Raw genomic sequence first — 26,496 nt, forward strand, 5'->3', positions numbered from 1 at the left:
CTGTTTAGGGAAAACAAATTAAATATTTAATTACCAATTGCTTAATACTGGCAGACAATCATCTGACCCATAGGTGGCAGCCATCTCAAGCCAAAAGACGAGAGGACTCTAGCCGCCACGCATATAAAGGATTTATAGTGAAAAACTTTGTTTTTACGGGTTATACTTATTAAATCCTTTATATTAAGTTCGCTTGCTTGCTTAGGACCGTGCAAATCTTTCGGTCTTTTTTTAACCCACTTCTCGTGATCCAATCGAGCTGACATTTTCCACACAGACTCGTTGTGCGTGACAATTAATGTTCGTGAAATTTTTTTTCCAAAATGTTACACTTTTTAGGACAAAAATATTATATTTAATTACCAATTGCTTAATGGTGCAATGCAATCATCTGACCCATAGGTGGCAGCCATCAAGCCAGAGGACGAGAGGACTCTAGCCGCCACGCATATAAAGGATGTATAGTGAAAAACTTTGTTTTTATGGGTTATACTTATTTCTGAAGTCCAGTCGACGGAACAGACATTTTTCACTGGTGCTATTCATTTTCGTTAACCCGATGTTTTATTAGTACTCGGGAGATCTTCCAAATGTTTGTAATAATCTTGAAAAAAAGAAAACCGGGGCCTGCATAAGAAATTTCGGAATCCGAAATTAGTTACTGATCGATACGAACGCGTGACGTCAGTCAATTACATCACTTCCGGGCTTTTCACGACAATTATGGGCGTCACGTGGCATCGGGCGACGTCATCTTTGCGACTGCGAGACGCATTTGATAACCCCGCGAAATAACCGAACATTCGAAAACTATAAGGAATCGTTGCTAAAAAAAATCGAAAATCCAACTTGGGATGTTTAAAGCGGAAAATTATCCCCAATAAAATGGGCGATTGAAGTTAATTACTTCATAAAGTTGATAGAAATGTGCATGTTTAAAAAAATTAAACACGAGCACCAGATTGAGCATGGAGGTCCCGGCTGAATTAAAACTTTGAAAAACAAAAATTTGATTTTTTTAAACGCTTTAATGAAATGTACCATACTCGTAATGGCAGAACTCCACGACTCCAGGAAGTGGCCCCGCAGCTTGCCACAGCGTAAGGGAGCGTGGTGATGTACAGCCAACGTGAGTTGAGCGTGGACAATTAGACCCGTAAAAAAAATACCGTTTAAAAATATATTATTTTAATTTTCAATGATAGAATATAGTATTGTCATCAGTATGACTTACCTATACCAAGTTTGCAGTCGATAGCACATTGGGAAGTGGGTAAAAATTGTTACAATATTTTAAGGATACAAAACAGAATGAGTTAAATAGAAGCGTGTAAAATGTTAAAAATATATATTATGATAGAATATAGTATTGTCATCAGTATGACATACCTATACCAAGTTTGCGGTCGATAGCACATTGGGAAGTGGGTAAAAATTGAGTTACAATATTTTGTAAGGATACAAGACGGCGTGAGTTAAATAAAAGCGAGTTAAATAATAAAAAGGACACCACAGGATATCTGTCCCCCCACCGCACGAGTTTGTTCGTGCGCCACCGTGCGGATCAATGCAGGGTTGGTAAGTGGCAGCACCTCATTGACCAGATTCAAGCGTCAGACAAAGAGAACGAATCGGACAGGTGCCATGAGCGAGCACCTATGAAGGCTGACACGGCACACGAGGGGGGGGGGGTGGCCAGCACCACCACGCCCGGCCGCCTTTGTCTCCAAGCAGCGACGTTCACACACCACACCAGGGTTCTCATGGAGGCAGAGTCAACCCCTCAAAAACCCAGGACCGGCTCAAATAAATCTGTCACTCGTGTTGGCCGTGAACGGGAATCGAACTCGGGTGGCCGGGTTCGACTTTTGGGGCAAGTGCCATTAGCGTCACCACCCGCATGCCAGACAAGAAACATTTTAATACATCTGTGAAGCGTATCCTCTTGACTATCTTAAGGGTTCATCTTCTTGGTTCTTTCGGTAACGTAGAAGGGAAATAATAAAATAGGTTTATAAAAATAAAACAATCAAATAATGTTAAAACATTTTTATTTTATTATTTCCCTTCTACGTGACTTTACCAAAAGAACCAAGATGAATCCCTGCAGGCACGGAAGCTTTAAATATAAATTTCTCTTAAGGGTGACCCTTAAAATCTTCCAACCCTGCCTTAAGATCATTAGATTCTACACAAGTCACTCCAGACCACGTGCCATCATATAATTACCATACATCTAAATCTCGATTGAAAGCTTTCGTGACTGCAGGGATTTATATTTTTTGTTCTTTCGGTAAAGTCACGTAGAAGGGAAAATTTTAATATTTCCCTTCTACGAGGAATACCATACATCTCTTACGGTACCGTTTATTGCAATAGATTTTTTGAAACCCCATAAAATGAAGTCTGTCCGTTTTGTCTCTCAAATTTAGTTCTACATAAAGACGGCTGCTTGTGTTGCAATCGAAACGTCGTACTCTATTTAATTTATTTTCTTTCTACGTGACTTTACCGAAAGAACCAAAGAATTAACCTGCCACGTTAACGTTCGAATTTAGAAATGTACTTTCCTACATTTGTCAGGGAATTGGCCCAAGACCAACGCGGGGTTCTTTCCGATAAGAATTCTGAAAACCTAGGGGAAGGGGGGGGGCACGGTTGTCTGGGTGAATATTGACACTCGCCTCACTTTAGAAAACACCAAATTCTCCTAAATGGCAGTGTAGCAATGCTCTAAAAATGGTGGCACAAGCCCTCCATAAAATGAAAATTAAAAAAAAATTAACTCGTAAAAAAAGTTTTTCACTATAAATCTTTTATATGCGTGGCGGCTAGTCCTCTCGTCCTCTGGCTTGAGATGGCTGCCACCTATGGGTCAGATGATTGTCTACCAGCATTAAGCAATTGGTAATTAAATATTTTTAAAAAATTCTCTAAAGTGTAAAAATTTGGAAAAAATTCACGAAAATTAATTGTCACGCACAACGAGTCTGTGTGCAAAATGTCAGCTCGATTGGATCACGGGAAGTGGGTTAAAAAACGACCGAAAGATTTGCACGGTCGTAAGCGCGCGAGCAAGCGAACTTAATATAAAGGATTTAAAAGTCGAATACGAGGGTTGCGACGTGTCCCGTTTTCCCAGGATAGTCATCGTTTGAGGGGAGGAGCCATCCTGTGAAGAAAAGAAATCGCTACCAGATATTCCCACAACATTAAATATTAAAGATTGTGGTTGTCTATCGTGTTTTAATGTATTACTCCTCAAGGGTATGCGGCGTTTACCTGAAGTTCCCCCCCATTTTTATCGTGATAAGTCCCGTTCTGTTTTCCTACCTCAGAAGTGGCAGCTCTTTACAAGTCATTGACATCTCAGAGTACGTAAAGTGATTTAAAAAAATCTTCTTGGTTCTTTCGGTAAAGTCACGTAGAATGGAAATAATAAAAAAATAAAATATAAAAGTTGAAGCAATTACCCACAAAGCAATAAGACAGGAAGGGGGGGGTTGGAACATGGTCACACATATTAACAGAGTACTGTGGGGCCGTCTAAATGACGTCACGCGATTTTGGACGATTTGACCCTCCCTCGTCACAAAAAGTCAGACCCCCCCAAATAAAACATGCTTCAAATCTCTTTAAACTATTGTCATTGTAGTGCGTATTTAATGTGGCGCTGTACTGATGGAGAAAATTAAATAGACTTTTTAATGAATATTAAGTAGAACGTGTTGTCTATATTTATTTACAAGTTGCGCCTTTTGATGTGACGTCACATTTCTCAACCCCCCTCCCATGTCACACATCTTACCCCCCCCCCGGTGTGTGACGTCATTTATGGACGGCCCCTGTAAAGGGTTTCCCTCGCCGTGCAGTAGATGCATTCCAATATAGGGCACAAATGGGAAACCGCACGAGACTGCCGACTCGCACAGCTCTTTGACCATACTTCACCACACTGGTCACTGCAGGTTGGAGAGTGGGACACCAAGGCAGAGTTGATGGGGAAAGACATTCACATTATAGGTCAAAATCTGACCACTTAAATAAATAAAAAACAATTGTAGATGTAACCTTCAAGTAGCAATCTTTATTTGTCATTAACAGTAAAACGTCAGGATACATAAAACAGTCAATAAAGCTTTGTTATAATTTAAACTTAAATAAGTGCTCGGATTTCAAAGCTGTCGTTTAACACCGCTGCATTAGCGCAGACAGCTTTGTGTTTAATGTGCATTGAGCGATTATAACCACCACAAGCTCCAAAACGTACCAGATTCGATGAAAAAACACCACTTAGATGCGGTGAGACTCGCACAGAAAGGGACAGTGTGAAAAAGCACCAACGTCAACCATTAGAGTTGAGACTTGTCAGGCTGGAAACTTTACCAAGAATACATGGAACATGCAACTGAAACGCCGATTTAAAGACATGCGAGGATCACCAAGACTCCCACACCGAGCTCTTGCGAGCAGAGTAGCACCACGGACCCAGGTGAACTAGTTTCCCCCCTTCTTGGTTCTTTCGGTAAAGTCACGTAGAAGGGAAGTAATAAAATAATAAAAATAAAACATAATAAAACAATTCTCACGACGTTTCGGCCACAACGCAAGCAGCCGTCCTCAGGTGAAAACCAGGTCCGTCGAGGCGACAGAGTCTGAATGAGGACGGCTGCTTGCGTTGTGGCCGAAACGTCGTGAGAATTGTTTTATTATGTTTTATTTTTATTATTTTATTATTTCCCTTCTACGCGACTTTACCGAAAGAACCAAGAAGATGAATCCCTGCAGTCACGAAAGCTTTAAATCGAAATTTAGTTTCCCCCCGTTGATACCATCAGCGAGACGGCAAGACCGGAGTTATGCCAACGTCTTTAAAAAGCCAATAAAAAAAGTCAATATGTAAACGACCTTATTTATGAAGACATCACAACCCAGGTATTAGCCATAAACAGAAACGTGTAGCCCCAAAATTCTGCTGTGGTCCATGGACTAGGGAGGAACAGAATTTGATAGCGTGCCATTCTTTTTCAGCGGAGGCGATGTTCAACCTCACTCCGTTGCACAAACAGAAAGACATCCCCCACCCCTATATTCCCACTACCTCTTGGCACCGAACACACAAGCGTAGACAGAGAGATGACTTGCCAGCAGCATTCAAACCTCCGTTTCGCACTTGCAAGTCACGCGACGGGAGATGCATAGTTCCCGCTACCTCCGCCGTCCTTCCTCCCTGTTGGCAGCTCAGAAGCCGAAGCCGCGGCCGTGTTCGTCACTGGGCTGAGTGAACATGTACACGCTCCCAGTCACCGTCGGCCTCACCAGCTCTTTCCCATCCTCCTCCTCCAGGGTGCGGGGAAGAAAGCACAACGGTAGCAAGATGTTAACGACCTCTGCTGGCATACAGGAGGGCCATGGGTTCCAAGAGCAACTCTAGATTTGAAGCTTTTGTGACTGCAAGGATTCATATTCTTAGGTTGGTAAAGTTACATAGGTAAAAAATTTTTTTTAATTAAAATTAATAAAAGTAAAATAAAAACTTTCGATTTAAAGCTGCTTTCGTGACTGCAGGGATTCATCTTCTTGGTTCTTTCGGTAAAGTCACGTAGAAGGGAAGTAATAAAATAAAAACAAAACATAATAAAATAATTCTCACGACGTTTGCGTTGTGGCCGAAACGTCGTGAGAATTATTTTATTGGGTCTCATTTTTATTATTTTATTACTTCCCTTCTACGTGACTTTACCGAAAGAACCAAGAAGAGGTAGGGGAGTACTCACGGTGCTGAAGTATTTGTCGAGGAGCGCGAGCGCCGTCTTGTAAATGGTCTCGTTCTCGTGCATCTGGAGCATCTCCAGGTTCTCCAGCCCCTCGCCCTCCTCCACCATGAGCGTCATGTTCTCCACCTCGCCAATCTTCTCCGCGGCCTTCGCACCCCACAGCGAACGAGGGTCCGGTTTGTAAAACGGCTAGGTTGCGGTCAACTCGTGTCGTCGTTATCAAATTGTACCCACTGGGTGGTCGCATTGAGAAGCATCCACCTCGCAACTCGAAAGTTTCGTTAAACGGCTTTGTTGGCAAATAGGTTTTTAAAGTTTGTACCAAGTTGTTGTTTCACGAACCAGAAGCTCGGCAACACGTCAGACGTCATGCCAAAATAAAATGCGAAATAACAGATCAGAGTATGCAGCTGATGTAATGGAGGATAGGAGAATGTGTATGTTGAACGTCTTGCTTCGTACGTAGCCAACCGTGCTAAAAATCAGGGGGCTGGGGGAAGGACAACCCGCACAAGGTCCGAAAGGAATTCAATCCAGATTTAAAAGTACATAGCTCCCAGTGGCTTCCTAATATTGGAAGAGCGTTCCAGACGGCCACGATAGCGCATCTGAAAACACCGGGCAATGCGCTGACCCCATCTGTAAGAGGACAGAGCCGAAAGCCACCGCGACCAAAGTTGGCACAATGGTTTTAATGAAAATTAAGAGAATACGGCGTGGAGCGATGGGAGCGGGCGAGTGGACAGAACCGACAAACGGGGCCACCCCGGTGGGGAGGGCGGGGGGGCAGCCGTGGCCACGATGACGACACGCGGGCAAAACCCACCAGGAAGAGGTTTCCCAGCGCGTTGAGCGCCACCTGCACGTTCCTGCTGTCCTTGGAGCAGAAGAGGTTCAGGATGGGCTTGAGCACGCCCTCCTGCACGAGGTACACGATCTGCTCCACGGAGCCGCCGTTCGTGAAGTTCGTCACGGCCCAGATGGCCTCGCGCTGACACTTGAAGTCGCCCTGCGGAGAGAATGGATGGACACGGCCACCCCACCCGCCCTCAAACAAAGGGCAATAAACAAAGATCCCCCCCATACAGCCTGCCACAAGTCCTGTTATAGGTGCACCTATGACGGCTGGCACGGCACACGCGGGGATTGGGGGGCAGCGCCACGCCTGGCCGCCTTTGTCTCCCCAATGGCGATGTTTTTACATACCGCACCAGGTACTCATTTGAGGCCGAGTCGACTTAGGGGAGGCAGCCCAGGACCGGTTCAGATAATCGTCATCTGGTGTTGGCCGTGGAGCAGTAATCTTAACTAGGGGCACCGGGTTCATTGCAAGCCTGCCAACCACTATAATTACCCAGTGGCTCCCCACTACACGACAGCCAATGATATCCACCATTCGCCACTACGCGATGGCGACGTCACCACGGGTGCCTGTGCCAGGTGTACCGAGGCCATCACATGAAGGGTCGAAGGGCTCGCCAACAGGTCACGGGACAGACCCGGGTAGACTGACCAAGTTGACCGTACCAAGCCCCTACACGCACCCACCTTGTCCAGGACGTGAATGAGGTGGGGCACAAGGCCGGCAGTGATGATCTGCTCGATCTGGTCTATGGGGCCAGCCGCTACATTGGACAGGGCCCACGTGGCCTCCTTCTGGATGTTGCTCTTGGGGTGGCGCAGCAGCATGGGGAACATGTCGAGCGCACCGGCCTTCAGCACCACCTGCGTCTGCTCGTCCGTGCCCGTCACCATGTTTCCGATCGCACGCAGGCATGGGGTCTAGTGGTGGTCGGGGGGAGGGCGGCAGCAGACAGAAAACTCGCAGTCATGTCCTTGCCCTCCCTTGTACTTGAACCGATAGATGCGAGTGTTGTTGGAGGCCAGATCCCGTGGTGGTGGAATGGATCGTTTAGGCAGCTGAAGGCTCTCCAAACCTACGAGTGTAACAGCAGCAGGTCTGGTCGTCTACTCGGGTCTTAAAAATGCAATAAGGCAACTGCCCCTGCAGTGTGACCATGGCAATTATTAAGCAGCACGACCAAATGGAAGGGTTTGGGGGGGGGGTGCATCTCAGACGTAGCTCTGCAATACCCACTTACACACGGCCTGTTCCGAAAAAAAAACACGTTGGGGTGCCCACAATATGGATACAAATAAAAATTAGATTTCACATTCTTAGAAAAACACCGTTGCATCGTTCGAGCATAACGTAACGTCACTCCTGCAGGGCGGAGGTGCTGTAGGTTACAAGGGGAAGAGACCCCTGCAGATGCGTTACCCGCACACCTGCTGGAAGAAAGGCAACCAACCTTACATCGTCTCAGGAAAAAACAAGATGACAACGAGAGAGAACAAAACCTGAAACCACGGCGGAGTTTAACAGCCACCCCCTTTGCCAGGTTCATGAAGGGGGCAGCTTAGGGAGCACAGTCCAGGGCCTAGGAATTGAGAACCCACACTTGCACACAATTTGTACTTTTATACTGGATTTTACTTGCATTTAATTAGTGACTGGCTTACCTTTCCTATACTTTGCACTCCTATCAGGTTTTAGAATCGTTTGTCGTTGCAACTTGCCACTGCTACCCCTACCGGACAGGTGAAAAACATTTTATAGCTCATCGGATTCCTCCTCCAGTATAAAGGATTCCGATTCTGGAGGGTATCACATGCAGATTTACAAAACAGTTGCGCCGCAGCGCTGGAGCGCTGATAAATCTCATCATTGTAAAAATGTGGTCATTAAAAGCCAGAGCAATTTGCTGTCCCACCATCATATCAACCATCAGTCCATTCACCACCCACCACCACCCCAAACCGCCAATCTGTACCACCACCGCTCAATTGCCATTCACCTCCAAGTGGCGGTGACATCACCACGGCACCTGTGCATGAAGTCAGATGCACCGAGGCCACGTTAAGTGTTAAAGGTTCGTTACCAACAGGAGGGTCACGGGACAGACCCAAGTGCCATGAGTTGACCAACCGAGATGACTGGCAGATGCACCAGCCGTGCTCCCCTACTGTGGGAACTCGCCGAGTTCTATCTGCCCAGCGCCTCGTCCCGAGTGTCGCTCCGCCGCCCTCCGTTGCGAGGGCGTCTGCCTCCCAACCGAGACCAACAGCGTCACCACCACCACCACTCACCACGACGGTCGGCATGTCGCAGCCCAGCAGTTGGACGAGGCGTGGCGTGACCCCTTGCGTTTGCACCAAGTGGATGCGCTCGTTGGTGCCGTCGGTGAGGTAGGAGAGGGCCCAGGCAGCGTCCGCCTGGACCTCGTGGTCGGCGTGGTGCAACAGCCGCACCATTGCGGGCAGCAGCATCAGCACCGTCGCTACGCTCGGCGCCGGGTTCTTGTTCCGGCACAGGTTCGACAGAGTCCACGTCAGGTTGCGGAGCAGGCCCACCTGGGGTGGGAAGGCATAGAATTGCCCAAAAACGACGTGGGTTGCTTTGGAAACATTTTTACAATAAATCCGTTATCCCAGTTTTATTACGCAGATTTTGTTCGTTCGATGGAGAGAAGACGATAGGGCCGAGCGGGGAGGGGCCACGCACGTGGAATTCGTTGATGTCGCGGTTCTCGAGCAGGGCGACCAACGGACCCACGGCGCCGCTGTTGACCACGAGGTCGCGGTGCTCCGCCCCATCACCTGCAGCAGCACCCAGGAGAGAGTGCGACAGAGCGACAGAGACAGAGACCGCTCCTTCAGCCTAGCAGTGGGGACAACTCCGCCACCACACCTGCACCACCACCCCATCCCGGCACCAACCACGCACCGGCGATGTTGCCCAGCGCCCAGACGGCCTGCTCGCTGATGTGCGGGTGCGGAGAGGTGACAAGGCGTACGAGCGCTGGGACGGCCCCGGCCGCCACCACGATGGCCGTCTGCTCGCCGGTGCCAGACGCGATGTTGGTGAGGGCCCACGCCGCCTCGAACTGCAGCGGCGGGCAGTCCTCGCGGTCCAGGCACGCCACGAAATCCGGCACTAGCCCCGCCGCGATTATGTCGTTCAAGGGTGGGTGCTTGTCACGGGATAGCATCTTCCTGCGGGGGCGGGGGGTGCGAGTTAGCCAACACAAGCTCAAAACAAACTAAATTAAGTGTGATGTGAAATGTAAAAGCGTCCTCAATTTTTTTTCAGCTTTACACACGAGGGACCGCGAGCACAAATTTACCACCGAACTCGCCACCACATTGGGAAATTTAAAAAGTGACGAGATGAGACACCATCTACAGTAGTTCATCTCAAGCCTAAACACAAGACCGTGCAAAAGCAGTGGGGCACAGCAGCAGGTCGAGCGTGGACTTGAGACGAGGTCAAGAGGTCAAGGCCACCCACGATCATTGCAGACTTCACCAGGGAGAGAGCATAATCCACGAATGGATGATTTTACACAATTGCTGGCCGACGAATGATGTAGAGTCGAACGCCTACGTTGCACGGTGTGTATAAAAGATGCTTGGATTATATCATCGTAATATTTAAAAAAGGGCCTCCAACTAGGACAGGGGTCGGCAAGCTGCGGCTCTGGAGCCACGCGTGGCTCTTTAAAGGACTGCTCCGTGATGGTATTTTATCAAGGACCACCGTCACGTGTTCAACACGGTGCATTGTGGCTCTTAGAGTTTGGCACCGAATTCGAACAAAAAAATTACCCTTTGTTATTTTTGTTGTTGCAGACCCACGAACTAAAAAGTGTTCTTCATCGATGGGCCTGCGAGCTACCGGCAGTCCCTGCCGTGAGCACCCCCACCCGGCCCCCCCCCTCCCCGACAAGACAAAATGTGACGCGGACCCTCATCGTGCCGTCACGATGAGGGTCCCTTCCTCACCCCCCCCGCTCCCAAAACCCCCCCCGCCGCTCCCACCACCCTCCCTCCGCTCCCTTCCTCACCCCCCCCCCCCGCTCCCTTCCTCACCGCCCCCCCCCCCCGCTCCCTTCCTCACCCCCCCCCGCTCCCTTCCTCACCGCCCCCCCCCCGCTCCCTTCCTCACCCCCCCCCCCCCGCGCTCCCAACCCCCCCCCCGCTCCCTTCCTCACCGCCCCCCCCCGCTCCCACCCCCCCCCCGCTCCCTTCCTCACCGCCCCCCCCCGCTCCCAACCCCCCCCCCGCTCCCTTCCTCACCGCCCCCCCCCCGCTCCCTACCTCACCGCCCCCTCCTCCCACCGCCCCCCCGCCGCTCCCTTCCTCACCGCCCCCCCCCGCTCTCCCAACCCCCCCCCCCGCTCCCTTCCTCACCACCCCCCCCCGCTCCCTTCCTCACCGCCCCCCCCGCTCCCTCCTCACCCCCCCCCCCGCTCCCTTCCTCACCCCCCCCCCCCCGCTCCCTTCCTCACCCCCCCCCCCGCCTCCCTTCCTCACCCCCCCCCCCGCTCCCTTCCTCACCCCCCCCCCCGCTCCCTTCCTCACCCCCCCCCCGCTCCCTTCCTCACCCCCCCCCCGCTCCCTTCCTCACCCCCCCCCGCTCCCTTCCTCACCCCCCCCCCCCGCTCCCTTCCTCACCCCCCCCCCCCGCTCCCTTCCTCACCCCCCCCCCCGCTCCCTTCCTCACCCCCCCCCCGCTCCCTTCCTCACCCCCCCCCGCTCCCTTCCTCACCCCCCCCCCCCGCTCCCTTCCTCACCCCCCCCCCCCCGCTCCCTTCCTCACCCCCCCCCCCCGCTCCCTTCCTCACCCCCCCCCCCCCCGCTCCCTTCCTCACCGCCCCCCCCCCCGCTCCCTTCCTCACCGCCCCCCCCTCCCTTCTCACCCCCCCCCCCTCCCTTCCTCACCCCCCCCCCCCCTCCCTTCCTCACCCCCCCCCCCCCTCCCTTCCTCACCCCCCCCCCCCCCCTCCCTTCCTCACCCCCCCCCCCCCCCTCCCTTCCTCACCCCCCCCCCCCCGCTCCCTTCCTCACCCCCCCCCCCCCGCTCCCTTCCTCACCCCCCCCCCCCGCTCCCTTCCTCACCCCCCCCCCCCCGCTCCCTTCCTCACCCCCCCCCGCTCCCTTCCTCACCCCCCCCGCTCCCAAAACCCCCCCCGCTCCCAAAACCCCCCCCCGCCGCTCCCACCACCCTCCCTCCGCTCCCTTCCTCACCCCCCCCCCCGCTCCCTTCCTCACCGCCCCCCCCCCCGCTCCCTTCCTCACCCCCCCCCCCGCTCCCTTCCTCACCGCCCCCCCCCGCTCCCAACCCCCCCCCGCTCCCTTCCTCACCGCCCCCCCCGCCGCTCCCTTCCTCACACGCCCCCCCCGCTCCCAACCCCCCCCCCCCGCTCCCTTCCTCACCACCCCCCCCCGCTCCCTTCCTCAACCGCCCCCCCCCGCATCCCTTCCTCACCGCCCCCCGCTCCTTCTCACCCCCCCCCGCTCCCTTCCTCACCCCCCCCCCCCGCTCCCTTTCCTCACCCCCCCCCCCCGCTCCCTTCCTCACCCCCCCCCCGCTCCCTCCTCACCCCCCCCCGCTCCCGTTCCTCACCACCCCCCCCCCGCTCCCTCCCTTCCTCACCCCCCCCCCCCGCTCCCTTCCTCACCCCCCCCCCCGCTCCCTTCCTCACCCCCCCCCCCGCTCCCTTCCTCACCCCCCCCCCCGCTCCCTTCCTCACCCCCCCCCCCCCGCTCCCTTCCTCACCCCCCCCCCCCCTCCCTTCCTCACCCCCCCCCCCCCCCCCCCCGCTCCCTTCCTCACCCCCCCCCCCCCCCCGCTCCCTTCCTCACCCCCCCCCCCCCCCCTCCCTTCCTCACCGCCCCCCCCCCCCTCCCTTCCTCACCCCCCCCCCCCCTCCCTTCCTCACCACCCCCCCCCCTCCCTTCCTCACCCCCCCCCCCGCTCCCTTCCTCACCCCCCCCCCCGCCTGCCTCCCCACCCCCCCCCCCGCTCCCTTCCTCACCACCCCCCCCCCCCGCTCCCTTCCTCACCCCCCCCCCCGCTCCCTTCCTCACCCCCCCCCCCCCGCTCCCTTCCTCACCCCCCCCCCCGCTCCCTTCCTCACCTCCCCCCCCCGCTCCCTTCCTCACCCCCCCCCCGCTCCCTTCCTCACCCCCCCGCGTCCCAAAACCCCCCCCCAACCCCCGCCGCTCCCACCACCCTCCCTCCGCTCCCTTCCTCACCCCCCCCCCCGCTCCCTTCCTCACCGCCCCCCCCCCCGCTCCCTTCCTCACCCCCCCCCCCGCTCCCTTCCTCACACGCCCCCCCCCCCGCTCCCAACCCCCCCCCCCGCTCCCTTCCTCACCCGCCCCCCCCCGCTCCCACCCCCCCCCCCCCGCTCCCTTCCTCACCGCCCCCCCCCGCTCCCAACCCCCCCCCCGCTCCCTTCCTCAACCGCCCCCCCCGCTCCCAACCCCCCCCCCGCTCCCTTCCTCACCGCCCCCCCCGCTCCAACCCCCCCCCCGCGCTCCCTTCCTCACCCCCCCCCCCCCCGCTCCCAACCCCCCCCCCCGCTCCCTTCCTCACCACCCCCCCCCGCTCCCACCCCCCCCCCGCTCCCTTCCTCACCACCACCCCCCCGCTCCCAACCCCCCCCCCTCTCCCTTCCTCACCACCCCCCCCCGCTCCCTTCCTCACCGCCCCCCCCCCACGCTCCCTTCCTCACCCCCCCCCCCCCGCTCCCCTTCCTCACCGCCCCCCCCCCCAGGCTCACTTCCTCACCCCCCCCCCCCCGCCCCACCCCCCCCCCCCCCCGCTCCCCTTCCTCACCAACCCACCCCCGCTCCCACCCCCCCCCCCGCTCCCCTTACATCACCACCCCCCCCCGCTCCACCAACCCCCCACCCCCCGCTCCCTTCCTCACCACCCCCCCCCGCTCACAACCCCCCCCCACCGCTCCCTTCCTCACACCACCCCACCCCGCTCCCAACCGCCCCCCCGCTCCCTTCCTCACCACCCCCCCCCGCTCCCTCATACCACCCCCCCCCGCTCCCTTCCTCACCACCCCCCACCGCTCCCTTCATCCCCACCCCCCCACGCTCCCTTCCTCACCACCCCCCCCCCGCTCCTTCCTCACCACCCCCCCCCGCTCCCTTCCTCACCACCCCCCCCCCGCTCCCACCCCCCCCCCCCCGCTCCCTTCCTCACCACCCCCCCCCCGCTCCCACCCCCCCCCCCGCTCCCTTCCTCACCACCCCCCCCCGCTCCCAACCCCCCCCGCTCCCTTCCTCACCACCCCCCCCCGCTCCCAACCCCCCCCCCGCTCCCTTCCTCACCACCCCCCCCCCGCTCCCAACCCCCCCCCGCTCCCTTCCTCACCACCCCCCCCCGCTCCCACCACCCCCCCGCTCCCTTCCTCACCACCCCCCCCTGCTCCCACCCCCCCCCCCCCTGCTCCCTTCCTCACCACCCCCCCCTCCGCTCCCTTCCTCACTACCCCCCCCCCGCTCCCTTCCTCACCACCCCCCCCCCGCTCCCTTCCTCACCACCCCCCCCCCGCTCCCACCACCCCCCCCTGCTCCCACCCCCCCCCCTGCTCCCACCCCCCCCCCCCCCGCTCCCTTCCTCACCACCCCCCCTGCTCCCACCCCCCCCCTGCTCCCTTCCTCACCACCCCCCCCCCCCCGCTCCCTTCCTCACCACCCCCCCCCCCACTCCCACCACCCCCCCCTGCTCCCACCCCCCCCCCGCTCCCTTCCTCACCACCCCCCCCTGCTCCCACCCCCCCCCCCCTGCTCCCTTCCTCACCACCCCCCCCCCCCCGCTCCCTTCCTCACCACCCCCCCCTCCGCTCCCACCCCCCCCCGCTCCCTTCCTCACCACCCCCCCCTCCGCTCCCACCCCCCCCCGCTCCCTTCCTCACCGCGCCGCCTGCGTCGCATACAGGAGTTGCTCAGAGTTGCCGCTCTTCACTCCGCATATGATGTCGCCGACGGTCATGACGTTGGGGAGCTTTTCTTGCGAGCCACGCAACAAACAAACACAACAGTTGACGTGTCACGGTTAGACTTGTTAGAGCTCTGGTTTTTTTGCAAGTCGACCAGGGTACACCACCATAAGTGGGCTTCGTTTTTTTTTGCAAACGCACGCACCTGTACGTACCGACAATTAGCACGGGTTGGCCTAGGTACCGTACGAAAGCAGTTCAAGCGATTTTAACCCTCCACCCCCTCCCCACCAGATGATTAACCCCAACAATAACCGCCAACCAGATCACAGGCAGACCCCCCCCCCCCCCTCGCTTAGCGTTCACACGCGCGCGCGGACACACACACACAAGCCAAAGCCGCCCGTACACATCTGGTGTTCAAGACGGGCGAGTCGCGGTCGTCCATGTGGTCGCCGGGCGCCTCCATGAGCGAGGAGCCCAGGTTGCGACGCTTCATGTGGCCCTCCTCCTTTTTGTTCTTGCGAAGCTCCACGGTCACTTCCATCCGCTGCCGCCTCAGCTCCTGACCAGGGGAAGAGGTCAAGTGCATAGAGACAAAACCCGGACAAGGAAGACAAACCATTGCACGAGAAGAAAGCGCTGCTCGAGACGCGATGGCCGTATTTACACGGCGTGGTTTTTTTTGGGGGGGTCCGTCTCTGGGGAAGTACCGGGGGTCTTTCGCCATGCGCTGGTTAAATGCACCACGCGCCCCCCCCACCCACCCCCAATGCTCATGCAGAGTTTGAGTACTCAAAAGCCGAGGATCAAAACTCTGGTTAGCGTTAAAAACAACAAGTGGCCAAGCCTCGCTCATCACCTCCCCATCCAGCAGCGCACACCGCATCAGAAGACTTTCCCCAGCACCAGTTAACATCGTGTGTGCAGCGACAGATTAAGATTGTGCGGGGCCTGTGGCATTGGTTAGAAAGGAGCCCTAAATAAGACTAAATAAATATTAAACACACGTTTAACTTGCATAGTTAAGTAATTGTAGGTTCTCATTTGTTATACGGCCAGATAAGACAAATCGCTAACCTTAACCAGTCGTTCATAAAAGTTGAAGGCTGTATAGTACTATAACAATAGAGCAAGTGCCGAATCACCGAATCGGAATTGATAGCTTGAAAGCATTTAGCGCGGGGCCCTTGAAAGTGCACGGCCTGTAGCTACTACATGTGTAGTAGCTACTTGCGCTACCAAGGTAATCCAGCACTGATCGTGGGGTTCGTTTTTGCCATTATTTTGGTCAGCCACTCGGCTATCGTAGCGGCAACGCCAACAATTGGGGTGCGCGAACGGGGACAAACGTGACGGGGGGGGGGGGGGGAAGTTTTGCTCGTATCGGATCGGGTTAACGAGCGCAAGAATCCAAACCATGCGTTTAGATTATTTGGCAGTGCCTATACAATTTCCACGTGTAATGATGATAAAGCAACTTCGATGGAGCCATCATGGGTTGTTTGTTGCTGGGTCGTCTGTGGAAAGGAAAATACAGCTCAGTGGGCTTCACCTGGCAAAATTCACCACGCCAAATTAGTTTAAGCAACGCAATCATCCAGAGCCAGGGCCGGATTTCCAAACAGCGGGCACTGCCAACGGCCGATGAAAAAATAAAATTTGACTATGGATTTTTTGTTTGTATGACAAAAATATTTTCTTGAATGTATATACTTGTATAGCAAGAATAGACGGTGTGTAAGCAAAAGCGGCAGTGTCACATCAACTCCCCCCCCCCCCCCCCCCATGGTGAGAAATTAACACCGGGAGATAAACCGAGATGTTTTAATTGCAAAAATAAGCAACACCTTCAAAGGGTGTTTTTCACACAAATCTCATTCTCAAATGGGACAGTCTTGCAGGGGAAGAGGCGGCGTTGTTGCAGTCCCTACGGTTGATCGGAGAGAGTTTATTTTTTTGGTATCAGCTTTAGCGAGCGATTGCGGCTGTAGTGATATGGGGCAGTAGCAGCGGTCGACAGTTAATCACAGAAGGCCGAACAAAGCAGAAATGCTTGGGCCTTCAATCAGGTCCTGCCTGCAGCTACACCCCCCCCACCCTCGCCAAGGCAGACTTCCATCTCCTCCTCCTAACTTGAGCCACGAAGGCGAGCGGAGACCAGGACAGGAAACTCACGTTCATGTCCTTCCCCTTGTACTTGAACCGATGGATGCGCGTGTCGGCGACCTTTTCCCGGGGCATGGTGGTGGTGGTGGCGGCGGCGGCGAGCGTGGTTTGTTTTTGAGCAGCCACAAGTCGCTTCAACCTGCTAGAGTAGCAGCAGCAAGTCGGGTCCGTCTGCAATGGGGGGGGGGGGGGGGGGGGGGGGGGGGGGGGGGGGGGCTCAAAAACCGCAAACTCCTCACCTCCCGCCCGCAGTGTGACCACGCCAACAATTGAAACAGCGCCACCCAAGGGAAGGGAAGGGGCGAGGGGTGGGTGGGCGCGTCTCAGACGTGGCTCTGCAATACCCACTTCCGCGCGGCCCGTTTCGCCAAACGCTAAGCAAGTGTCCACAATGGGGATACGAATACAAAATTGGATTTCACACTTTTTTTATACGCTACGTTAACCTTATGTTCGACAGGTGTAACAGTAATTTCACGACCACCACGCGATGCAATTGTTACGATTCGACCCGCACCGTCTTTTCTTGCAACATTCCAAATACAGCGGCCACTAGCGGTTGGAGTCGCCGCCACCGCCCATTACACAACGTTTAGGAACGTGCAACAAAAACCCCCCACGCAACGCTTCACATTACACGAGCTTAAACATCGAACATTCTCTCAACGATTGCTTGACGCGAAACAACGCACAACCACAGAGTTACCCTGGCCGCGTTTCGCCTCGAACGGAATTGCTCGGAATGAACGGACCCGATCCGTTAGATTCTCGGAAGCCAAAAATCAGGTGTTGTACATGGATGGTGCATTGCAGACGCGTGACCGCCATGCATCACGCATGGTACAAGCGGCTACGGTGCTGTGCTGAAAAAGCCAGTGTTGTACTGTACTGTTCTTGACCGTCTACGGCTTCCCTTCCCAACTTCCCCAACCAAGCACAGACCAGCGAGACGTATGCTCATGCCGCCACCGCCACCAACACGACCCACACAAAAACATGCATCGCAACGTGTGGAGGAAGGCACACATCCAGCAGTGGATTGACAACAGGGCTGTACATGCCCTCGTTCTGTGGCAAGTACTCGCAAAATCGAGAAGGGCTTACTTACACGACCAACACACACACCACCCTCTCTTCCCCCTCCTTGTGCCAGGCTAGGTGCACTTTGGAGAAGGGGCTCTTGGCTTACCGGGCACGGGGGTTACGCCTACGTGAGTTGAACCAGCAATATGCCACGTGCTCCCCCGCACCCCGCCACGTGGGATTTAAATACCCCACTGCTCGCCCCCGATTGGCCGACACCTCGGCTCGGTGTACCGATCGGAGAGTCGGAGATTCTGGTTTTTCACACCTGGCCGCAATTTTGATGGAACTTGGAAAGAGGGGTGGGGGTGGAGGGGGATGGAGGTGAGGGTGGAGGGGGGTGGGGGTGGAGGGGGGTGGAGGGGGGTGGAGGTGGGGTGGGGGGACGTGGTTTGAAAATTAATCTACGCACGTGGGTCATTAGACTCCAGCGTCTCGCGGTCGGTCTTGATTATTGTTGATTAGTACACGGACCGGAGCAGAAATTGCGAGAATCCGAAAGATGAGCGGCCGCATCTTGCGTCGTGAGTGGTCGCGATGGATATTCCGCGCCTCCGATTAGTCGGCTACGTACGGCGCGAAATAAGTTCAACACACACACACATAAATACATTTGCACGGCTAATATGAGTTCAGTATTTGATAACCCCCTTCCACTCATTTCACACGGGAATCGCATAATTCACTACTAATAGCCACGGCAAAGCATTGAAATCGCTGATACTATGTATGTAGAACTTCTTTCGCACCGTACATAGTCAACCGTGCTGATCGGATGTGCTGTTGCCGCCTCGTGCAGCTGGTAGCCCAAATATCTGATCCAGGCTCATGGAATGACTGCACCACCATCACCAATTATCTTGCCCTCCGTTGATATGCGAATTAAGTTGCGAGGCGCTGCACGCGCCTGATGATTGCAAAACAGGTGTCGCGTTTACACCATTGGAACCTCATTTGCCAGTTAAAAATATGATAATTGTTTTTTTACCCTTGTATCTGGCAACACAACTAACACCTTTTTTTACAAGGAGTCATGTTTGCTTCTTGGCGTCATCTGGTCCAACCCATGTGAGACTAGGCTCTAAGGAAAGCTGTCTCGGGTGTGGACCAATCAACTTCAAGGACAGTGCATACATTATCAAAGTTGTGTTTTTTTGGCATTATGGCTGCAGGTATTGTGGTCTATGCAAACATGACTCCTTGCAGAGGTGTGGACTCGAGTCATGTGACTTGGACTCGAGTCAGACTCGAGTCATGAATTTGATGACTTCAGACTCGACTTGGACTTGCATAACAATGACTTTGTCCCACCTCTGAGGTGTGGACTCGAGTCATGTGACTTGGACTCGAGTCAGACTCGAGTCATGAATTTGATGACTTCAGACTCGACTTGGACTTGCATAACAATGACTTTGTCCCACCTCTGAGGTGTGGACTCGAGTCATGTGACTTGGACTCGAGTCAGACTCGAGTCATGAATTTGATGACTTCAGACTCGACTTGGACTTGCATAACAATGACTTTGTCCCACCTCTGACTCCTTGTAAAAAAGGTGTGAGTTTTGTTGGCAGATAAAAGGGTAAAAAAACAATTATCAGGTCTCACGTTGCTAGAGAGAGGTTGAATCGGCCACCTCCCTGCACGTTGATTAACGCGTCAACAGCCGACACTCACCACTAATTGGCGGTGAAGTCACCGCAGACCCCTTGTGCCAGGCTCGGTGTACTTTGAGGCTAATTGGAACAAAGACAAAGATCGCCCTATAGCCTTAACAGACTTTCGATTTAAAGCTTTCGTGACTGCAGGGATTCATCTTATTGGTTCTTTCGGTAAAGTCACGTGGAAGGGAAATAATAAAATAATAAAAATAAAACATAATAAAATGAGACGCTATCTTTCCGACAGACCTGTTCTTCACCTGAGGACGGCTGCTTGCGTTGTGGCCGAAACGTCGTGAGAATTATTTTATTATGTTTAATTTTTATTACTTCCCTTCTACGTGACTTTACCGAAAGAACCAAGAAAACGTTTACAGACTGTTGGGGCAAGTGCTGTTAGCGAGCACCTATAAAGGCCGGCACGTCACACGAGGGGGTAGGTGGCCAACACCACGCCAGGCCGCCTTTGTCTCCCTAGTGGCGATGTTTACACATCGCACCAGGTACTCATTTGAGGCTGAGTCGACCTAGGGGAGGTCCAGGACTGGTTCAGATAATCGTCACCGGTGTTGGTAGCCGTGAGCGGCAATCGAACTCGTTTTGCCCGGGTTCGTAGCGCAGCTGCACGACCGCTCAAGTTGGAACAAAGATCCCCCGTATAGCCTCAATAGGCTTGTCGGGCAAGTGCTGTTAGCAAACACCCACGCATACACACCCACGCATACACACACACGTACCCACGCAACAGGTCCATCATTTCAAATCAGCGCTGTCTACCACACTCAAAGACAACCACCTCCACCCCCCCACCACTGTGTAGCCTTTAACAGACTGTTGGGGCATGTGCTGTCAGCAGCGAGCAGCATCAATGAAGGCCGGCACGGCACATGAGGGGGTGGAGGAAGAACACGTGGATGATGAGAGAACACGCACGCGCAGGGTAGAGACATCATCGTCACGCTGATATTCATCCAGCGGTGGATAGTGGTGATGACACTGCGAGGTTGAGACAGGAAGAAGAACACGTGGATGTTGAGAGAACACGCACCACTGGTTGAGAGACATCGGTCACATTGACTGCGCAGAGAAGTCAAGCTGTGCGTTGACAAGCAGGACGCGTTCCGGCCAGTGAGAGACGATAACGAGACTAACAGCGGAGTGCCAGCCCACGACATTGACTTGCCACGTGGATTGTGACATCGCATTGACATTTTGAGATGACCACGAAAAACATTAGATTTTTTATTTTACCAGGTAAGGCTCACTGAGCTATGAAGCTCTTTCACGGAAGCCACCCGGCCACAGATGGCAGCGCGACTAAGTGGTTTATCATCACGTGAAGATTTCTAGCAGCAGCTCAAACACTCTAAACGCGCGTCGATTCTAAATGTGGAGGGAAAAGCCCCGGAGGATCCGGGAGAAAAATCTACGCGAACACGGAAAAAGAGACACGCAAACTCCAAAACAATCAGGCGTCAGGGTCGGGATCGAACCCACGGCCTCCTGCATACCAGGCGAGGGAGTTAACATCTCGCAACCGTGATGCTATGACGATGGCACGGGAACATTTTCATTCAGCAGTGGATTGACCATGGCTGGTGGTGATGATGACCCAAATGAGACACCTTGGCACTGCCTGGCCCAGTGGCCTAATGGATAAGGCACCAGCCTCCGGAGCTGGGGATTGTGGGTTCGAGTCCCATCTGGGTCGTGATTTTTTATTTTTTTTATTTTAATTACGTATACAGTTTAACTTCATATTAAACATAAGTCCACGATGAATATAAACCACAGCTTTATACGTTCATATTAATATATCGATGTTTATGAAAGTAATTACAAGTTTTATACGTGGCTATAATTCAACATATAAATATTTTTTTTTCTATTTACGATACAATATATACAAAAAACTCAACACGTTCATCAATTACCGCCGTAGCATTAAAATAAAATAAAAATTAGAGGTGACGTTTCGAGCAATGACCCTTCGTCATATGTTACCAATAAGTGCTACTATCCTAAACGTAGCCAGTGACATATTTTCAACGTTGCTGTTAACAAAATCAGAATCTTGATCCTGATGAGCCATGAAGCTCTGGAGCGTGGTGTTTAATTCTTCACCTGAGGACGGCTGCTTGCGTTGTGACCGAAACGTCGTGAGAATTATTTTATTATGTTTTATTTTTATTATTTATTATTTCCCTTCTACGTGACTTTACCGAAAGAACCAAGAAGATGAATCCCTGCAGTCACGAAAGCTTTAAATCGAAAAAAAAAGTGGAGATGTTCGTGCACGGGCACTCCGAATGCAATCGATAGTCTGAGTCTGCCAAGCGCACGCGATGGACGAAAGGATCCTCCGAACGATGCCTTGCTGGAAACTCGCGTCCTTTTGTCTCGCCGTGGGTGCGGGCAGGGGAATTCTTCTGGCCCACCCCTGGTGGACATCGGTGAAAAATGGATTGATAGTTCATCGAATTCCTCCGGTATAAATATATCAAGATTCCCGACTCTGATTTGTTTTGAGTTCCATTCGGAGTTTCCTGCAACGAGCAGCAGAGGGCGACGTGTTATGAATTTACAAACGAGTCGTGGTGAGTCAATGTTCGACCACGGTGAGAGAGGCCCCCCAACAGAGTGCATTGTATGTTACTGGAGAAAGAGCAAAACACACATTTATCCTAAAAGTTTCGTTATTATTGGCTCACGTTAACGAGAATCAATGTGTCGCCTCTCCCCTCCCCCGACCTTTCGGTAAAGTCACGTAGAAAGAAAATAAGTAATACATTAAAAAATGATTACATTGCTTTATTTCTACGTGACTTTACCGAAAGAACCAAAGAGTAATTCCTGCAGTCACGAAAGCTTCAAATCAAGTTCGAGCTCATTCAGTTTCCGCATTCAACTTTCGTTTTGAAGCTTCAAATAAACATTCAAAAAAATAATCCCACGTGGAGATGCCGGGGATTGAACCCGGGGCCTCACACATGCGAAGCGTGCGCTCTACCACTGAGCTACATCCCCACCACGGTGACTCAGCCTGAACCCAGTAAGGTGACCTCGTCGTTTTGACCTTTAATTTTTTTTTACCAGGTCAAGGCCACTGAGCGAAATAGCTCTTTATGTGGAAGCGACCTGGCCACAAGTGATAGCTCAACGACAGTGGCTTATCAGCACGTGGAAATGTATAGCAGCATCCAGTTACTCTAAGCGCACGTTTCCTAATGTGGAGGGAAAACTCGACGGAGCCGGACAAAAAACAAATTCACGCGACCACGAGGAAGAGAGAGAGAGAGAAGCAAACTCCAAATATTCAGCAGCAGGCGTCAGGATAGAGCCCACGACCACCTGCATAATCGGGGTGGACATGAACTCTCGTAAATATTACCCGATATGAACGATACCTTAGAATTAATTTGTGTTGATTTCAGGTACTTGCTATTTGTATAACTAGCGATGCACGTAGTGATCAAATTGTTTACTTAAACATTTGGATACGAAAACAAGTGCTTAAACGTATCCAAAACACTTTTTTTTATTTCCGAATTAAATATTTCCAAGAATAAATAAATTGGGAAAGCACTATAGTATCCATCCACATGTATTCTTGTTATTTCTTTCTGTTACAAAGAAATACATTTCGCTTGGACTTTGTGCAGACTCGATATGGACAGGGCCCAGGGCCAACAGGAGAGTGAGTGGGGGGACGAGGGATAGGAAGGAGCTGATAACGAAGTTTAATCTCGTACCTAGGTGGAACTGCACTCAGGTAGAACCAGAACGGGGATGTAGCTCAGTGGTAGAGCGCACGCTTCGCATGTGTGAGGCCCCGGGTTCAATCCCCGGCATCTCCACGTGGTCGCATTTTGCCAGTGGCCAATTTTACTCGAAGGAACATGCGTGGCCTGGACAAAACGCCAACTTGTTTTGATTCGTCATCATTGCTGAGCACAGATCCAGAAGCCCAACATGTCATCCGTTCAGCAATGAACAGCACTACAATCAAGTTGTTGTCGATTAAAGTTAACATATTTACGGAACTTAGCAAGGTTATTAGACTTGATACCGGATGATGGACTTCTAAATTCGAGCAGTGCGTGGAATAAGCTGATAGAAAAGTGTTGTGACCTGCCGAGTGGTGGTCGAACGGAGTGTGTGAGACGAAAATCAGTCTGGAGTCCTCATGGCAGAAGGATAACTCAACGAGTGGAATGATATCAGGATACTTGGGAAAAATGTTTTATAAGTGGAGAGGTAAATTATGCATAGGTAATTGAATGGGAAATCAACTTGTGATTTGAAGAAGAAATATGATCGTTGAATTTTTACCAAAACACTAAAGACCCAGATGGGACTCGAACCCACAATCCCCAGCTCCGGAAGCTGGTGCCTTATCCATTAGGCCACTGGGCCACATTCATCGAGCCCTGTGTTCTTTGTGATGACCCCTAATGTGGATGAGATGTCACTTTCAAGGTACTCAGGAGTAGCCCAGGTAATGCTTGCTTCCAAGTGCCGCTATCTAACAAACGGGAAATGGAAAAGATCTGTGAGATTTCATAGTAGATTCTTCAACTCCGGCCATGACCCCGATAGCCCCCTTACACAACGAGGTCACGTTACTGGGATCAGACTGAGACAATGTGGTGGGGATGTAGCTCAGTGGTAGAGCGCACGCTTCGCATGTGTGAGGCCCCGGGTTCAATCCCCGGCATCTCCATGTCCGCAGCTTTTATTTAATTAATGTTTGTAACAAAGGTTGAATTCCAAAATGAATTGTCTGTGTCCATGTCCCTGTAATAAGGGTGCACGTTAACTTTCGTAAATATTACCCTGGATGAACGAAACCTTAGGATTAATGTGTGTTAATTTACGGAACTTGCTAATTTTGTAACTCACGATGTGTACAGTGATCAAATGGTTTATGTAAACATTTGGAGATGAAAACAAGTGCTTAAAAGTATCCAGAACACTCTTATTTCCAAATTAAATACTTCCAATAATAAATAAATTGGGAAAGCATTATAGTATCCATCCACATGTATTCTAGTTATTTCTTTCAGTTTAAAAGAAACACATTTTGCTTGGACTCTGTGCAGACTCGATGGGTACAAGTCCCAGGGCCAACATGAGAGTGAGTGGGTGACAAGAGAGGAAAGAAGCTGATGACGAAGTTTCACCCCATACCTAGGTGGAACTGCACCCAGATAGAACCGGAATGGGGATGTAGCTCAGTGGTAGAGCGCACGCTTTGCATGTGTGAGGCCCCGGGTTCAATCCCCGGCATCTCCACGCAGTGACATTTTGCCAGTGGCCAATTTTACTCGAAGGAACATGCGTGGCCTGGACAAAACGCCAACTTGTTTTGATTCGTCATCATTGCTGAGCACAGATCCAGAAGCCCAACATGTCATCCGTTCAGCAATGAACAGCACTACAATCAAAGTTGTAGTCGATAAGAGTTAACAAATTTATGGAAATTAGCAAGGTTATTAGACTTAATACCGTAGGATGGACTTCCAAATGCGAGCAGTGCGTGGAAAAAGGCGAGAGAAAAGTGTTGTGACCTGCCGAGTGGTGGTCGAACGGAGTGGGTGAGACGAAAATCAGTCTGGAGTCCTCATCGCTGAAGGATAACTCAACAAATTAGATCAGGATACTTGGGAAATTTTATTGAAAAGAGTAGAGGTAAATTATGCCTCGGAAATTGAATGGGAAATCAAATTGTGATTTGAAGAAGAAAGATGATCGTTTAATTTTTACCAAAACACTGAAGATCCAAATGGGACTTAAATCCACAAACCCCAGCTCTGCAAGCTGGTGCCTTATCCATTAGGCCACTGGGCCACATTCATCTAGCCGTGTGTTCTTTGTGATGACCCCTACTGTGGATGAGATGTCACTTTCATGGTCCACGCAGGTAGCCCAGGTAATGTTTGCTTCCAAGTGCCGCAATCTAACAACCGGGAAAAGGAACAGGTCTGCGAGATTTCTGAGTAGATTCTTCAACTCAGGACATGACCCAGATAGCCCCCTTACACAGCGAGGTCACGTTACTGGGTGCAGACGGAGCCAGTGTGGTGGGGATGTAGCTCAGTGGTAGAGCGCACGCGGCAAAGTGGTGTAGCGGACACTTTGCATTTGTGAGGCCCCGGGTTCAATCCCCGGCATCTCCATGTCGGAAGCTTTTATTTAATTACTTTTTCCAACAAAGGTAGAATTCCAAAAACACATTCCTGCGGAGGGAGCTGGTAAGAACGTTGGGTTGCTCGGTCAATGGCCAGGGTCAACGGCGGCGTGGTGTATTCCGCAAATGTGCCCGACTGTGAGGGCGGGCACAAGCCTGCGTGAGTAGGTTAAACGTTGAGTTTTATAAGGGCACCACGCGGTGACCAGCCCCTCCCCACCCAGCCCCCCACCCCTCCCACCCCCCACCCAGCCCCACCCAGCCCCTCCCCACCCAGCCCCTCCCCAGCCACACCCGAGCTGCACACACGAGCATTCCTTCAACACAGCACAACACACATGCGTTTATTAAGTGTTTTTCGTGTAACCACGTGAGAACTCTAGAGTCCAGGATAGCGTCTCATTTGCAAGAGCACCCTGGCGCATTCGTTTGCCCAGTAGCGTGGTGAGGGCGATGAATTTCTGCGTCTCGTCCCAATTGAGTAAATAGTTTGAAGCGTTCATGCACATGTAGACGCGTGCGTTGCTCTGATTGCCAGCACTTATAACCTGAACAACGCTAGCATTATACTAAATTATCATTACGCTGGTATTATACTGGTATAATACCATTGTACTGTTAAGCACCTTTCTTGAAACTAAGGCACGTTGAATGAATTTTTTTTTCGATTTAAAGCTTTCGTGACTGCAGGGATTCATCTTCTTGGTTCTTTCGGTAAAGTCACGTAGAAGGGAAATAATAAAATAATAAAAATAAAACATAATAAAATAATGCTCACGACGTTTCGGCCACAACGCTGTCTCCCCAACAGACCT

General features: G+C 52.7%; 1 protein-coding gene and 6 non-coding genes across 7 annotated transcripts; 4 read left to right on the forward strand and 3 right to left on the reverse strand.

Annotated features, from left to right (window-relative positions):
• Positions 1 to 5,230: 5,230 nt before the first annotated feature.
• On the reverse strand, positions 5,231 to 16,825 carry LOC133347677 (importin subunit alpha-1-like). The gene is made up of 10 exons (XM_061560163.1): positions 16,760 to 16,825; positions 14,991 to 15,146; positions 14,558 to 14,646; positions 9,565 to 9,833; positions 9,343 to 9,437; positions 8,928 to 9,191; positions 7,326 to 7,559; positions 6,604 to 6,786; positions 5,778 to 5,924; positions 5,231 to 5,340 (listed from the first exon to the last, which is right to left on the reverse strand). The coding sequence occupies exons 1-10, from the start codon at positions 16,823 to 16,825 to the stop codon at positions 5,242 to 5,244; spliced, it is 1,602 nt and encodes a 533-aa protein (XP_061416147.1). The 3' UTR covers positions 5,231 to 5,241.
• Positions 16,826 to 21,129: 4,304 nt separating this feature from the next.
• Positions 21,130 to 21,202, forward strand: TRNAR-CCG (transfer RNA arginine (anticodon CCG)). The gene has a single exon. It is a non-coding gene; the product is annotated as a tRNA-Arg (tRNA).
• Positions 21,203 to 22,446: 1,244 nt separating this feature from the next.
• Positions 22,447 to 22,518, reverse strand: TRNAA-CGC (transfer RNA alanine (anticodon CGC)). Its single transcript has one exon. It is a non-coding gene; the product is annotated as a tRNA-Ala (tRNA).
• Positions 22,519 to 23,276: 758 nt separating this feature from the next.
• On the forward strand, positions 23,277 to 23,348 carry TRNAA-CGC (transfer RNA alanine (anticodon CGC)). The gene has a single exon. It is a non-coding gene; the product is annotated as a tRNA-Ala (tRNA).
• A 486-nt stretch (positions 23,349 to 23,834) lies between these two features.
• Positions 23,835 to 23,907, reverse strand: TRNAR-CCG (transfer RNA arginine (anticodon CCG)). The gene has a single exon. It is a non-coding gene; the product is annotated as a tRNA-Arg (tRNA).
• Positions 23,908 to 24,142: 235 nt separating this feature from the next.
• TRNAA-CGC (transfer RNA alanine (anticodon CGC)) lies at positions 24,143 to 24,214 on the forward strand. Its single transcript has one exon. It is a non-coding gene; the product is annotated as a tRNA-Ala (tRNA).
• A 500-nt stretch (positions 24,215 to 24,714) lies between these two features.
• On the forward strand, positions 24,715 to 24,786 carry TRNAA-UGC (transfer RNA alanine (anticodon UGC)). The gene has a single exon. It is a non-coding gene; the product is annotated as a tRNA-Ala (tRNA).
• The last annotated feature ends 1,710 nt before the right edge of the window (positions 24,787 to 26,496 follow it).

Source organism: Lethenteron reissneri, chromosome 3, assembly GCF_015708825.2.
Source record: "Lethenteron reissneri isolate LAM-NWPU_2019-01 chromosome 3, ASM1570882v1, whole genome shotgun sequence".
Taxonomy (NCBI): Eukaryota; Metazoa; Chordata; class Hyperoartia; order Petromyzontiformes; family Petromyzontidae; genus Lethenteron; species Lethenteron reissneri.

Bases quoted from the DNA above. Each gene is read 5' to 3' on its own strand.
- LOC133347677 (XM_061560163.1), bottom strand. From the start codon at position 16,825: ATGCCCCGGGAAAAGGTCGCCGACACGCGCATCCATCGGTTCAAGTAC. The intron at 9,834-14,557 runs GTGAGGAAGGGA...CCGCCCCCGCAG, and splicing joins TATGCGACGCAGGCGGCGCG to GAAGATGCTATCCCGTGACA. The intron at 5,341-5,777 runs GTGAGTACTCCC...CGCACCCTGGAG, and splicing joins TCGACAAATACTTCAGCACC to GAGGAGGATGGGAAAGAGCT.